The 15,139-nt window shown below is 48.6% G+C and overlaps 1 protein-coding gene across 2 annotated transcripts in view; it reads right to left on the bottom strand.

The window, feature by feature from the left end:
• Window positions 1–9,508: 9,508 nt before the first annotated feature.
• Window positions 9,509–15,139, bottom strand: part of RASGRF1 (Ras protein specific guanine nucleotide releasing factor 1) — a 105,562-nt gene continuing 99,931 nt past the window's right edge. For both annotated transcript variants that reach the window (XM_060095378.1, XM_060095380.1), the window contains 3 exons: window positions 14,569–14,686; window positions 12,654–12,722; window positions 9,509–9,966 (listed from right to left, as the gene is read on the bottom strand). In XM_060095378.1, the coding sequence (XP_059951361.1) occupies window positions 9,874–9,966; window positions 12,654–12,722; window positions 14,569–14,686 (280 nt within the window). In that variant the 3' untranslated portion in view covers window positions 9,509–9,873. The remainder of the gene's footprint in view (window positions 9,967–12,653; window positions 12,723–14,568; window positions 14,687–15,139) is intronic.

Raw genomic sequence — 15,139 nt, 5'->3', positions numbered from 1 at the left:
ATTTGGAAAGTTAAGCCCCTGGCTTGGGGATAAAGGTGTCCAGCCTCTGTGATGGCCTATCCTTCAGGTGTGCAGGAGCCACCTCATCTTTCTGCCCATCTGAGCCACCTGGAGAGTGGCAGGACCGAAGGCCCTAGTATTAGACCTCAGACCCCAAACTCGTTCCCTGTGCTGGGTCTCCAGTGACTCTCCTTTGTGGTTCATTCCAGAAGGCCTGAGATGTGAAAGGCACTGGCCTGGTCAGTTATAGACTAATGTTTGGTTCTAGTCCTACTACAGATTCACCATGTGACCTAAGCCAGTGGTTTGCCCCCACAGGACCTCAGTTTCCTCATCTGTAAAATGGGAGTAGGTGCCCTGCCTCCCAGAGTGGTTAAACATAGTTTTACAGTTTAGCTATAGGTAAAACACTGGACCCAAGCATGGCACCATAATAGTGACTCACCCCAAATACGGGCTCAGTCTTGGGCTCTCTCTCCGTCCTTCGCTCCCTGCAGCCACTTTCTTGGTGAGTTCATCTACTCTGCTGGCTCCAGCCGGGCGTCACCTCTGTGAGGGTTTCTCTGCAGTCTTGGTCATCTGTATTCCCACAGAGGGGAGGTTGAGGACTGGTGCTGGACACAGAGTGCTGAGCCAGGGATGGTGGGCAGAATGCTAGTTTCCATCGCTCAGTTATTTGATCGAACACAATCTACAGACTGCTGGGCAGGGACTTTGCAGGTGGAATTAGGCTTCAAATCAGCTGACTTGGGGGGATTATCCTGTATTCGCTGAGAGGTCCTGATGTAATCACAGTGGCCATTCAGAGCAGAAGAGGAAAGCGGGAGGCTCAGAGGGATGAGGCAGAGGGAGATCAGAGCTCTCTGAACCATGAGAAGGACTCTACCCACCATGGCTGGCTTTGACGGGGGCCATGAGCCAAGGACTGTGAGTGGCCTCTAGAAGCTGAGAAGGACCCCAGCCCACAGCCAGTGAGGAAATGGAGACCTCAGCCCCACAACCACGTGGAGCTGAATTCTGCCAACGACCTCAATCAGCCTGGAAGCAGATTCGTCCTGCGGCATCCGCCGGAAAGGAAGGCAGCCTTGCTGGCCTCTTGCTTTCAGCTGTGTGAGACCTGGAGCACAGGAACCAGCCAAATCCACGCGGACTTTTTTTTTTTTTTTCCGGGCACACCACGTGGCAAACAGGATCTTAGCTCCCCGACCAGGGGACGAACCTGTGCCCCCTGCAGTGGAAGCATGGGGGTCTTAACTGCTGGACTGCCAGGGAAGTACCTCCACGTGGACTTCTGACCTCTCTACCTGTGGGGTAATAACTTTGCATTGTTTTAAGCCTCTTAAGTTTGTAGTAATCTGGTCCGCAGCAATAGGAAACCAGTACATCAGGTGAAAGGCTCAGGCTGACTGGTGTCTCTGGTGATAGAGGGCTGGGCCTGGTCTCGGGCTCCTGTGCCCCATTTTTGCACTTCTGGAGTCTGGGGAGGCCAAGAGGGGAGAGCAGGTCTTATCCTCCACACCCAGGAGTCATTATGTCCTCTAGGGATGTGTTAGACTCGGTGCCAAGCGCTTTACATGAATAAACTTTCTTAATTCTACTGATGTTTTCCCCCATGACATAGATGAGGTGACTGAGACACGTAAGTTAACTCATCTGTGGTCCCACAGCTACTAAGTAAGAGAGCTGGTGTTTGAACCGCTGGCTAACTGAGTCCAGAGTTCTCCACAAGAGTGGGCACCTGTTCCACGGAAGCAGGTGAATGAAACTGAGCCTGGAGGCCTGCCTGCCTTCCTGATTGTCCAGGCCTAGAGTTCCCTGAGGCATCAGCAGAGCTCAGGCATCCAGCCAACCACAGCTCCTGGAATCCTCAGTCAGCGCCTCCTTCTTACTGTTCTAGGAATTATTGCCCACCGCACCTCCACTGATCCTTTTTCTTTAGGCCAAATCTGCTGGTCATCCCCCTCTTCCCCAGCTATTACCTACGGCTTTAACTGGTTTCCCAGATCACTTGTCAGAGTCAACATCCTGGCAGGAAAACTGGGCCCCTCACCAGATGTATTATATTTCTGCCCTCTACCTCTAGCATCTTGTAATAATAATAATCATTGCCACAATAATGTAATATTTACAATAACTACCTTTTACAGGGATTTTGTTCTTTAATGCTCATAACAGCCCTGTGAAGTTTCTTTGAGAATACACACAGCCACTTTCTTGATAAAGAAATTAGATTTGGAGAAGTTAAGTAGGTCTGCTGGTAGGTGATGGAGCTCTTTTCACACCCATATGCTGATTTTTACATAGTAGGTAAGCAGAGGTTTGGTTAAGTGGTTTGGGTGGATGACGGTCTGTAAGGATGCATAAGTGGATGAATGGATGGAAGTAGGGATGGATGGATATATGGGAAAATGGCTTTATGGTTGAAAGACTAAATGGATGCTTGGTTGGAAAGAAGGAAGGATGGATGGATGAATGAATGGGATGGATGGGTGGATGGATGGATTGGATGGGTGGATGGATGGATTGGATGGGAGGGTGGGTGGATGGATGGGTGGAAGGATGGATGGGATGGATGGATGGATGGGTAGATGGGGATGGGTGGAAGGATGAATCAGTGGATATAGAGATGAGTGACCAGAGAGTTTGTAGAGTGGGAAAGGTAACGTATGCAGGAGGTGTATAAGTCTGCATCAAAGAGCAACTTCGGTTGGATCGTAATATGAAATTGGACCTCTTGCTAGTTCCATTGTTGATGAGGAAACATCCTGTTTAGCTATCTTGGTTATGTCCCTTGCCCCGAGTCAGAGAAGTCAGCCTCACAATGTCCTCCAACTGCATGAGAAGGCGTTGTTTGTCCCCTAAGAAGTCAGGGAACATGGGAACCAACACTGGTTTGGTTTTAAGCCCTGAAGGTGCTGTATTCACATCCAAGAAAGTGTGAAGGCTTGCAGAAAAGTCCAGAAGCTGTGTTTCATTATGGCCAGGATTGGGGTGAAGGCAGTAAGGTTATGTTGAGCAAGTATAGGGTTTGATCCTGTCATTATTTTGTTTCTTCATGTGTGGTATTTTGTTCATCATAGGTTTTTACATTAATTTTTGTTATTTTAAAATATTGCATTAAAATATTATGCAATAAAAATACCATGACTGAGTTTTTTGGCCCTCCCTTAAATGTTGCACCTGAGGGGGTATGTCTCATTTCTTTCACCCTCGTCCTGGCCCTATGACGGAGCACCAGTTTCTGGACTTTTCTGTAAGCCCCTGTACTCCTGTGCACGGGAAACTTATCCCTGTTCAGCTGGCTTCACTCTTGCATCTGCGGGAGGCAGGAACTCAGGGGCTGGAGCCCAGAGCGTGTCTGCCTCCAGGGCCTCCTTCAATCACTTGTTGTTCACACATTCTCCCCATCTACACTCCTTTTTAAAAATTTATTTATTATTTATTTTTGGCTGTGTTGGGTCTTCGTTTCTGTGTGAGGGCTTTCTCTAGTTGTGGCAAGCGGGGGCCACTCTTCATCGCGGTGCGCGGGCCTCTCACTATCGCGGCCTCTCTTGTTGCGGAGCACAGGCTCCAGACGTGCAGGCTCAGTAGTTGTGGCTCACGGGCCCAGTTGCTCCGCGGCATGTGGGATCTTCCCAGACCAGGGCTCGAACCCGTGTCCCCTGCATTGGCAGGCAGATTCTCAACCACTGCGCCACCAGGGAAGCCCTACACTCCTTTGTTTTCACTTAAGACCTTCTATGATATATCCCTACTCTGTTGCAGCGTCCACTGCCACTGCACTCCTCAGCATTCCACAGGTGAGCTCCCTGTCCTGGGCACAGCCCTACCTCCACGCCCTTCCTCCTGCCTTGTCCCTCTTGCCTCCACAGAAACTTCCTCTTCCTGAACTCCTGAATTAATCACCTGCATCACACACTGTTATGCTTTATCCTCTACTATTTTGGAGAGTGTCCTGCAGAGCTGGTTGACTTTCAGCCAGTTTGCACCCTTTTGGCTGTTAGTCTGAGTGGTCAGTACTCATGCCATACTGGTGGTTAAATATTTTGAAAATCAGGTTTCCTGTATCTTGCCCTCCTCTGTGAAATGGAGGTAAAAATACCCAGGAGCTCGAGCTCAGACACAGAGCCTGACACGCTGCAAGCTGGGCAGAAACGGTAGCAGTAGCAGTCGTTGTTGTTATTTATTGAGTCAGACGCTAAAACACTGGTGGCTTTAAAGGTGATATGTGAGGGGCTTCGGATTCTGGCTGAGAGATGTTTGGAGGTGCTGTACTCCCCTCCTGATGAGGCTTCCGGGTGCCATGAGAGGGCTGGAGAGAAGCAAGAATGGGTGTATGGGTTTGTGGGTGGACACGAGGCTTGGCGGGAACCAAAGAGAAAGCACAGCAGTTGGGGCCGTGGGGAGGCTCCAGACCTGGAAGGCGAGCAGCCGGTTTGCCAGGACCCTGTCCTGTGTGAGCAGGACATACCTGACTTCCCTTGCCGGCAATAAGAAGTGGGCCTTGACTGTCACTGGGCCATGAGTCACTTGATCTGAGTGTGGGTAGTAATTGCACACTAAACATACATTATGGCGTATGCTGTGATCAGTGCTGATAAGGGACTGTCTGAATGAAAATAGAGTCAGGTTGGGCCAGAGGGAGTATGCCTGATTTCGTCATCAAGCCCTGTTGTGGTACCTCTGGGTGACTCCCCGGCCAGCCACTCAGGGACCCCAGCAGGCCCCTCCCACCTGCCACCTGCCTGGTCCCGTCTCTCCCTGGACGCCTCACCAGACTTGCTCAGCCATCGCTCGGACTGTCCCTCAGCTGAGACACCCAGGCCCCCCAACTCTTTGCTCAGCTAGAAACCTTGGGTTTCTAGCCCTTCAAGGCCCAGTTTGGGACAGTGCCTCTAAGAAGTTCTCTCTGAACAACCCCCTGCCCCCCTTTCTTTTTTTTTTTTACTGTTTTTTTTTTAAATTTCAAATGAAGTGAAATCAATATAGTATACAACTAACCATTTTAAAACACATAATTCAGGGCTTCCCTGGTGGCACAGTGGTTGAGAGTCCGCCTGCCGATGCAGGGGACACGGGTTCGTGCCCCGGTCTGGGAAGATCCCACATGCCGCGGAGCAGCTGGGCCCGTGAGCCATGGCCGCTGAGCCTGTGCGTCCGGAGCCTGTGCTCCGTGACGGGAGAGGCCACAACAGTGAGAGGTCCGAGTACTGCAAAAATAAAAATAAAAAAAATAAAAAATCAGTACTACAATTATATCTACTGATACAACCCAGTTATATGGTTTTTTCTAGGGGGGGGAATCCTCAATAGTTTTTACAAGTATAGAGGGGTCCCTGAGGTCAAAAAGCTGAGAACTGCTCACCCAAGGTAGTGGCAGAGGCAATGAAGAACTGTGACCTGGCTGGAAAGATAACTAGGAGGTTAACATTGCCTGGATCAGGTGACCCTTTGAAGTGGGAGTCAGGGGTGACCTCTGGATTTCTAGCTTGCATGACTGGTGGGTAGGGGTGCTGAGGAGGCCCAGGTGTGGTGGGGAAGTTGATGAGGCCAGTTTGGTCCAGTCGAGTAAGGTGGCAGTAAGGCACCCAGGTGGAGGCACCTTCTAGGTAGTTTTTTTTTTGAGGAGACTGGAGAGAGGCGTGAGCTGGAGTTAGAAACCTGAGTGCTGTTTGCTTTGTGTTTCTTCTCTTCAGCTGGGTCATGAGCTCTAGGAGGTCAGGAGCGGGGCGGGATGCTGGTTACCGAGGTATGCACACCCAGGTGTCAGGTACATTCTTGCGGGGGGGCGAGGGTAGGTCTGGGGGTACTGCTGTACACCCGAGACAACCACCACCCACCTCTCCAGACACTCCTTCCCTGGCAGCCAGAGAGGTCTTGGCAGGGCCACTGCTGGGAAGGAAACCATGATCATTAGACACAGGGTGAGAGCAAAAAGCTGGAGAGGGGGCAGCCGGATGCCAACAGGCAACACATCTGCCATCGTGAAACCCACTTACCCCAAAGGATGCTAGAGGACCAGGTGCAATTTCTCTCTTGTGTACTGACCTTTTAAAAAGCTCCTTCGTGGGCTTCCTTGGTGGCACAGTTGTTGAGAGTCCGCCTGCCGATGCAGGGGACACGGGTTCGTGCCCTAGTCCGGGAGGATCCCACATGCCGCAGAGCAGCTGGGCCCGTGAGCCATGGCCGCTGAGCCTGCACGTCCGGAGCCTGTGCTCCACAACGGGAGAGGCCACAGCAGTGAGAGGCCCGCGTAACGCAAAAAAAAAAAAAAAAAAAAAAAAGCTCCTTCGTGCAGTTGGGATCAAGAGACACCCTCCAAAACCAACTGTCCGAACACAAACAAGCAGAGAGGGTAAACAAACTCACCATCCCTCCCCACGGATGAGCTTACGGCCTGGACCAATACTATTTCCTTTCTGGAACTAGAGCCATCCTACAGTTCACTTGTAAAAGGGACAGGTAGCCTTGTCAAGCCACACTGGATGGAACCTGAGGCGAGAGGGAAAATCAGTAATACCCATCCTGCCTTTATGAAAAAATTGATATTTTGTTCTTCACAGATTTTTTTACATTAATTTTGACTTTTTTTTTAAAGATTTTTTTGATGTGGACCACTTTTAAAGTCTTTATTGAGTTTGTTACAATATTGCTTCTGTTTTACGTTTTGCTTTTCTGGCTGTGAGGCATGTGGGATCTTAGCTCCCCAACCAGGGGTGGAACCTTCACCCCCTGCACTGGAAGGCGAAATCTTAACCACTGGACCACCAGGGAAGTCCCTGATTTTGACTTTTAAAAAATATTGCATTAGACTGATACCTTTATGACTACGTTTTTTTAGCAATCCCTTATATTTCACACCCAAGGTGGGCATTTCTCTTGTCTCACCCTAATCCTGGCCCTGAGAAAGCCTCAGAGAATCGCCCAGCGCCTCACAACAACCAGAACAGGAGCACCTGCACTCAGGTGAGTGTTCACCTCACAGCCTCTTTAACGATAGCATCATGGTTTTTCATTATCCAGATTTCAGGTCAGTTGTCCCAGCCTCAGGTGACCTCAACACTGCCCTGCTGGACTGTGCTTGTGGTACTTGTCACACTGCCCTGGGTATTTTTAGAAATTGTCCATTGTTATCACCCAGCAGAATGTAAACCTCGCAAGGGCAGGGAAATTTTTTTTTTGGTGGTGGTGGTGGTGCCCTTTTTTTTTTTTTTAATATTTATTTATTTATTTGGCTGTGCCGGGTCTTAGTTGTGGCACGCCAGATCTTTAGTTGCTGGTATGTGGGATCTTTTAGTTGCGGCATGTGGGATCTAGTTCCCTGACCAGGGATCGAACCCGGGCCCCCTGCATTGGGAGCACAGCATCTTAACCACCAGGGAAGTCCCAGGGCAGGTACCTTGACTGCATTGTTCATGGCTAAGTCCGCAGTGCCTAAGATGACCTGAAACAGTCAGGGCTCTACAGATAGTTCATGGTTAGCAAGTGCTTGTCCCGTGCTCATCACCTCAGGGTAGCAGCTTGTAGCAGCACACTGAATCCTCCCAGCAACCTTAACTGCTTTTCTGTGTCCGAAGAAAACAAGCAGTCATGGAGCCTGTTGGCTGCAGGTCCCAGGGAAATGGGTCTTGCCTCCCAGCGGGCCTCATGCCTGTCACTGAGGGTCGTGTTCTGGGCCAACCCTTCATGGGTGGTTGTGAGGAGGGGTCTGGGGAGGACCAGGGTGCCTTCCCTGGGGGCATGCCCATACTAGCTCTTCCCCAAACAAGTGTATTCTTTCATGCTTCTGGGATTTTGCTGGTCCCCCTGCCCAGCAATGCCCTCCCCGCCACCTTCTTCTGGAAAATCATCCCTACTTATCCCACACCCTCCTCACACCTCTGTGGAACTTTTTCCAATCCCCCCACCACTCTCCTTTCCTCCGTGGTGTCCCCAAGGCATTTCCTGCACCACCCTGTGACAGTGTGGCTCAAACGGTCTGTCTCTCTAGTAGCTTAAAGATGGCTGCACATTCTTTGTGGCTCTTCCCATCAAGAGGAGGTGCTTGATTCTCTTCCCCTTGTGACCAGGCTGGCCTTGGTGAAGTGCTTGACCAATAGAACACTGTGGGTGTGATGTTCTGGGAATTCTGAGCCTAGGTCAGAAGAAGCCTGGCAGCTTCTGCCTGAGTCTCTTGGAAGGCTGCTCTTCAGACCCAGCTGCCACACTGTGAGAAGCCCAAGCCACGTGGAGAGTCCACGTGTGGACGCTCTGGTTGACAGCCCCACCTCAGCCCCCAGCTATGGGAGAGCACCATCTTGGACACCTCGTCCAGTCGAGCCTTCAGATGACTCCAGCCTCAGCTGCTCTGTGACTGGCACCTCACAAGGGACTCCAAGCAAGAACCACCAGCTGGGCCCAGTCAACCCACAGAACTGTGAAAGATTGTTTTCAGCCATCACATTAAGTGTTGGAGCTATTTGTTCCTGCTGCAATACAGAACATCAACAGTCTCCCTCATCAGACTATGAGTACCCCCCAAAGCAGGGATTCGGCCCTTATCACTCCAGATCTCTGGTCTGAGCCCAGGGCCTGATAAGGACCAAGTGCTCATCAAATATCCCTTGCATGAATAAATGAAATCCATCAAAATTCCACCGTTCACCCTGAGATAGAATAGATTTATTAGCAAGAGGTAATCAGGAAACATATATTTTTACAAAAATGGAAATTTCTTTTTTTTTTTCCAAACAAGCTGTAAGTTGAAATATTGTAGGACTTGAAATAGAATTCTCATACCACTAGGTATTGCTTACAGCAAAAGTTGTCTGTTTGTCAGAGTGGAACATGCCTGCCACTTCAGAGTTAACCTGTGTTTTCTATACTGTACAATGTAAAAAATAGATGGTAATATTCACAGAATAAGCACTACGGTACTATATTCCTGCTAGAAGGCATTTAGACAGGACTACAGTATATGCAATAAAAACACTTGGTTATTGATTTCCTAATTCTACAGTGTGGTACTATTTTTCACAAGGCATACAGACTTGGAGCATCTCAACGTAAGCTTGTAGTGACCGTTAGGCAGCTCAAAGAGGAAAAGTGACATCTTTGTGTGTTCCCGACTTGCAGTGAATGCTGGGCGGCCGTCGGCAGAAGTCGACGTGACTTTGTGTTGTGATTCTGTTTTCCTCAGGATGTTCCAGGGCCTTGTCCAGGGTTATCGAGGCTGCTAGTCACGCTACCTGGTTTTATTCTCAGAGCCAGGAGCGACGTGGTGCCTGAACGAGGTGGTGGCCTCAGTGTCGCAGGGCGTGGTTCTCAGCTGACAGGACTCCTTTCCCTCCAGGTCACTGGGAGACACGGAGTTTTGAGACCTGCGATTTTGGCTGAAAAAGCTGCTTTGGAAATTGGCATCACCATCAGCGGGAAGATTTGTCGATGACTGGACTTCAGGGTACGGTTCCCCCTCCCGCCTCCCCCCTACCCCCCACCCTGTTATAACAGCTATGTGGAACATGCCGGAGGATGCTGGGTGGCCAACTCAACCCAGGGGCCTGGGCTGGGGACAGACAGAAGCAGGACTGGTGCCAAAGATTCGTGTATGCACGGATTCTGTTTTCCCTTTGGGGGAGAGTGAGGGGCTGGGAAGAACAGACTAAGAGTACAGTTGTTTCAAAGAAACAGGCACTGCAGGAAACGAGGGATGGGGTGCGTGGACCAAGTCCTAACCAGTGCAGAGATTCATATTTTGGTTCTACAGGAATCTAAGAACAAGAACGTATTTGTATCCTTGGAGAAGCACATACTAAAGAAGAAAACCCAGAGAAACCAAACGACTATGTACAATATCATATAGCATGTGTCCATGGTGGCGGGCTGGGTACAGCTTCAGGTGGGGAGTTTTGGTTCTATTCGGAGAGAGCACTTGTAGAGACTTTCTTCGTCCATTACAAAAGATTGGTCCAGTAAATATTGGGTTACCTGAGAAAAGGAAAAGAGAAAAAGGAACGGCAGGACGATGGGACCTCCATAATCCTACGTGGACGTCGGGTGTCTCCCGGGAATCAGGCACTAGGGTGGAGGCAGGGAGGGGTGTCAGGTTTGCACATGAGGCAAAGATGCATTATAGCAGTGTTGTGTCTTTGTATTATTTTTCTTAGTATTATTTTCTGCCTTTTTTGTCTTCACAGTAATATAAAATCACATATAGTCAAAATTACTCTTGACCACCGTTTCTTTGGTTGAACATTAGGTGAAATATTTTGGGCTCATATTAAAAAATCATCTCTATCTAAATATCTAAAATGTCAATTGTAGCATCTAGGTAGTGGATGTACGGGTGTTCACAATTCTTTCAATGTTTCTGTATGTTGGAAAAACATACTTAAACACCAGGTTTATGTAACACCGAGAGAGATTCACCCAAGACAAGACAGTGGAAACTGAGGCCATGTAAGGAAAGAGGCTCCCTTATTTTTCGTCTCACGAGGCTCACTCCAGGGCAAAATCTCAGAGTGGAAAATCAGGAAGAGTCACCACATGGACTCAGTTACTCTCCTTCCTCCTCCCTCCCCACTTCACACTGCTCTCAAGTGTTTTGCTGGATTCCTGTGTGTTAAATGTACGATGACAGATCAGAGCCCAGATCTCATAGGCAAACCCCAACCGCCCTTCGAAAAGAATCTTTCCAAGGCTCATTGACTTGTCAGTTGTTTGGAGCCGAAGGTTCATGTTTTTCCACAGAAACTCAGAGCAGAAAAAAGAAAACATATTATATTTCTTAGCACGTAATTGGGAATCTTCTGATAGCTGCTTGAGAAAAACCAAGTCTTTGTTGCAAGCATCTTTGCTAATGGACCCTCTGCTACTGTGAGGGACAGGACCGGCTTCCTAGGATGCTGATCATCAGTCACAGATGAAATGATTATTGTGTCTGATTAATGGCTCTCACCCAGCACCTCTAGGAAGACAACCTCAGATACCACCATCTAGATGAACTCATATCCACTGATAAAGATATGGCGATTTTACAGCCATGTGAAATAGACCAGACTTTTATAAATAGCTAGTAGCTTCCTGTGAACAGCCCTTTCTAGAGCACAAAATCTCAACCCTCCCAAACACTCTGGGAATCAGCAGACTGGTTAGTTAGTTTCCTCCGTCATGAGCATTTGTTTCCCTAAAAATTTTGCTTTAGCAGGAGACTGGCATCAAATACCACCACTGCAAAGCTGTTAAGGAAAAGAGTCTGAAGGGCAGTAGCATTTATTTGTATTGCATATGGAGCTCGAGGGCTAGTTTAAGAAGGGGCCAAGGCCTAATACAGTGCCTGGCACACAGTACATGCTCAGTAAATACTTGAGCGAATGAATGAACAAGGAAAAAGTGGCACAATTGGTTAACCCACTGATTTTTCTTCTCTCTGTGGCTATCAGCTATAAGACAGATAGTGAGTTCACAGAACATGGCAGGAAACAGGGCAAGTCTATCACAAAGGAAAGTAGAAGAGAAAAATACTAAGAGCTTGATTTTCTGGTATGCTCAGGAGTGTGTCTGGAGCTGGATATTTTTTGTGAACTTCAAACTAGGAGGTTAAGAAGCTGGATGGAAAGCAAATACATCTCTGGGCAGCGTAAAAAAGTCATAGGATTCGGAGCCAGAGTCTGGATTAGCAAGTCCCAGTTATTTTAACTGTAAAATGGGGCTAACAGCATAGGGTTTGAGTAGTGAAATGAGACTAACATGCCAACCTCTCTCCATACAGCCCCACCATCTTTTAAAAAATGCATATTAATCCAGTCCTGTAAGCTCCTTTCAGGGCTTCCCACTCTCCTTAGGACACGGTTCTAGATCCTTCTAGAAGCCCACAGTCCCATCTGGTTCAGGCTTGTCTGAGGCTACTCATAGCAGTCGTCTGTGGTCTCTGTGCTTCTCAGATGGGCCCTGTCCCCCAACCCCGATACAGGTCCCTGGATTCACACTCTCACAGCACTCTCTGATTCCCGAATGTACAAGGTGTTTTTTCCCCCACCTTGCCTATAGCAGCAAAAGACTGAGACAACCTAAATGTCCATCAGTATAGAGGATCGAATAAATACATGAATTTCTCTGCAGCCATAAGGAAGAAGGAGAATGCCTCTGCCTCAACAGGAAATATCTCCAAGATATATTAAGGCAAAAAAGAATGATGCTGAAGCAATGTATAGTATGCTACAGTATACATTATAGTAAAAAAAAGTTGGGGTGTGTTTGCATACACACACAAAAAATGGGTGATACGGTTGGCTTTGGGAGGGGAACTTGGAGGCTGGGGGACTTTTTGCTGTGTGCCCTTTCTAGCTGTGAATTTTGAAACTGGTGAACATTTCGAAAAGATGTGATAAACACTGCCTCTCCTGCCTCAGGGGGAGGTCAGACATGATTATAAACCATCCCATGGCAGGTAAAAACCAGACAGGAGCTGAAAGATTAGCACAAGCGCAGTCCAAAGGAGGGGGAACTCAGGGCGGGTCAGGGCACAGGGGACAAGGAGGGTTTCCTAAAAGAGAGGGCCCAGGGAACTCAGGGGCAGAAAGTGGTTGGGTGTGGAGCGGAAAAGGCAGGAAGGAAGGCAATGCAGCCAGAGCACTGTGAAAAAGCGGAAGTGACTGAAAATGCTGCCAGCTTACCTTTGCTTGGTGCTCTATTTTGTAGGCAGTTTGTTGAAACTGGCGAATCTCTCGGATGATATGGGATATCTGCGGGAAGGAAGGAGAGGTTTGGAAGACAGTTTTCTCTTAGTACCCCCTCCCCCGACCCCCCACCCCCCCCTCCACACACACACATGCCACAGAACAGAAGGGGCATCAACAGCCACGTCTGCAGTCAGTCTCTTAATTCACCTCCTGGGAGACCCCGCCGAGGCAGCAAGAGTTTCTTTAAACCAGCAAAACCTGCCTCAAAGGCTGACACTTGGTGAGAATCTATAAATCTACAGGTTATAAGTTATAACATAGAGTATTTGTCCTTCTCTGACTTATTTCACTAAGTATAATACCCTCTAGGTCCATTCACATTGTTGCAAATGGCAGAATTTCATGCAATTTATTTATTTATTGAACTATAGCTGATGTACAATATTATATAAGTTACAGGTGCACAATATAGTGATTCACAGTTTTTGAAGGTTATACTCCACTTATAGCTATTACAAAATATTGGCTATATTCCCCGTGTGGTACAACATAACCTTGTAGCTTATTTTATACATAATATTGGGTTGGCGAAAAAGTTCGTTTGGTTTCAAGTAGAGACACATTTTTCATTTTTACCAAGAACTTTATTGAACAACGTATTCAGTGACCGAACGAACTTTTTGGCCAATGCAATAGTTTGTACCTCCTAGAATGTCCTTCTTTTTTATGGCTGGATAACATTCCTCTTTCTGTGTGTGTGTGTGTGTGTGTGTGTGTGTGTGTTTGTATACACCACATCTTCTTTATCCAGTCACATAATCTATAAAAATACTGAATTACTATGTCATATACCTGAAACTATCACAATATTGTAAATGAACTATACTTCAATAAAAAGATGCCTATTCTGAAAGGTAAAAGGTATATTTAGTAGGATCACATGACAGATGATGAAGAAAGAATTGTTTTAAAGACTCAGAGATAATACAGTAAAAGAAAATTACCAATCATTTTCTCTGAGTAATGAAAATAAATGAGTGATTTTTGTTGCTAAAAAAAATCTATAGGTTAGTTATACTATGTAATTAAGAGAAAAACAGATCATTTGATCAGTGGTACTGGCTTATCCAACATCCTAAAACAGCCCCCCTCAATTCCAGCAACAGCTAAAGGCCTCTGCCACTTTCTACGTGCCCACCAGGTGCAAGACCACACAAAGGGGCTCCCCCATCCTGTTCCCAGGTCAGTGCTACCATCTTGCCTTTGACAGAGAAACCTTACCTATTAAACAAAATCTCAGGAGGAACCCCATGACACAGAACCGATACAAACAGAGGCTCTCTAGTTGGAGTGAGAAGATGAGAAGGTTGGCTGGAAAGCAGGCTCCCTGCTGGAAGGGTCCTCATCTCCCCTCCCAGGGCCTAGACTCCTCTGGGGAAATTGGAAACCTACTTGCTTCGGAGGTGCTGCAGAAATGATTTTGCTGCGGCCACATAATGCAAGTGCTTCTCTGAACAATAACGGATGGGGTGCGAATAAAGGGGCAGGCTTTGGAGTCAGACAGACTTGGGCCCCAGACCCGGCTCTGCCTTTTCCTTAGGGGTGACCTTGGGCTGGTCATTGATTACTCCAAGCCTCAGCCTGCTCACCTGTAAGGTGGAGAATCATAAGATCACCCACCCCTCAGACTGCGGGCATTAAAGGAGGAGACGCAGGTAGAGCTGGCTCAGGGCCTGCCAGAGGGTAGCTGCTCGTTTGAGGAAGTGGAGAAGCCGGGTTCAGGCTCCCCAGTGCATGTGCCGCATCCAGTCGGCCAGGACTGTCGGGCACAGCTCGGGTGAGCCCGGGGCTTGGGTCTGGGTTTTGATGTTCCCCCCACCCCTGGCCCGCTCTGCTGTGGGGAACGCACCATTCTCATCTTGGAGAAGTTGACCAGGCCGTCCTCCGTGTAGTTGGGCGTCCCCTCTTCGATGAAGGCCAGGTCAGTGAGGTACATCCCCAGGTAAGGGACACAGGGTGGGTCACAACTTTGAAGCAAATGGCATTAACAGAAGTTTTTCACTTAAAAACTCGAGCCTCTGCCGCGAACAGAACACCCCGCATGCATCTCTCGCTTTGCTGGAGGGAAAGGGATTTCTATTCGCCAAGAGTAATAGCAGCTCTTGGGGCTCGGATTGCCAGCTGGGTGTGAGGGTCAGTCCTCCGGGGTGGTGGGGGCGACATGGTGCCCGCTGGGGCCTGGGGCGTCTCCATCAATCACCCCTCCCACCCCAAGCCAGAAGGCCCTCCTCTACCTCTCCGCTCTCCCTCCCAGATGGAGCCCCGGGGCTTGGCCGCCAGCCCCCTCCCAGCTCGCCTTTCCTTTCTGTCTCTCCACTGAAACTCTCCATCCCAATCCCGCCCTAGAATCACATCCTGGGGGGCTTCACAGCACCGTGCCCATTCCTGCCAGTCACCACCAGCCACCCCACCGAGCCCCT

This window comes from Mesoplodon densirostris, chromosome 4 (assembly GCF_025265405.1).
Source record: "Mesoplodon densirostris isolate mMesDen1 chromosome 4, mMesDen1 primary haplotype, whole genome shotgun sequence".
NCBI classification, from domain to species: Eukaryota; Metazoa; Chordata; class Mammalia; order Artiodactyla; family Ziphiidae; genus Mesoplodon; species Mesoplodon densirostris.
The sequence above is the reverse complement of the archived record's forward strand: the minus strand, read 5'-3'. Positions and strand labels throughout refer to the sequence as shown.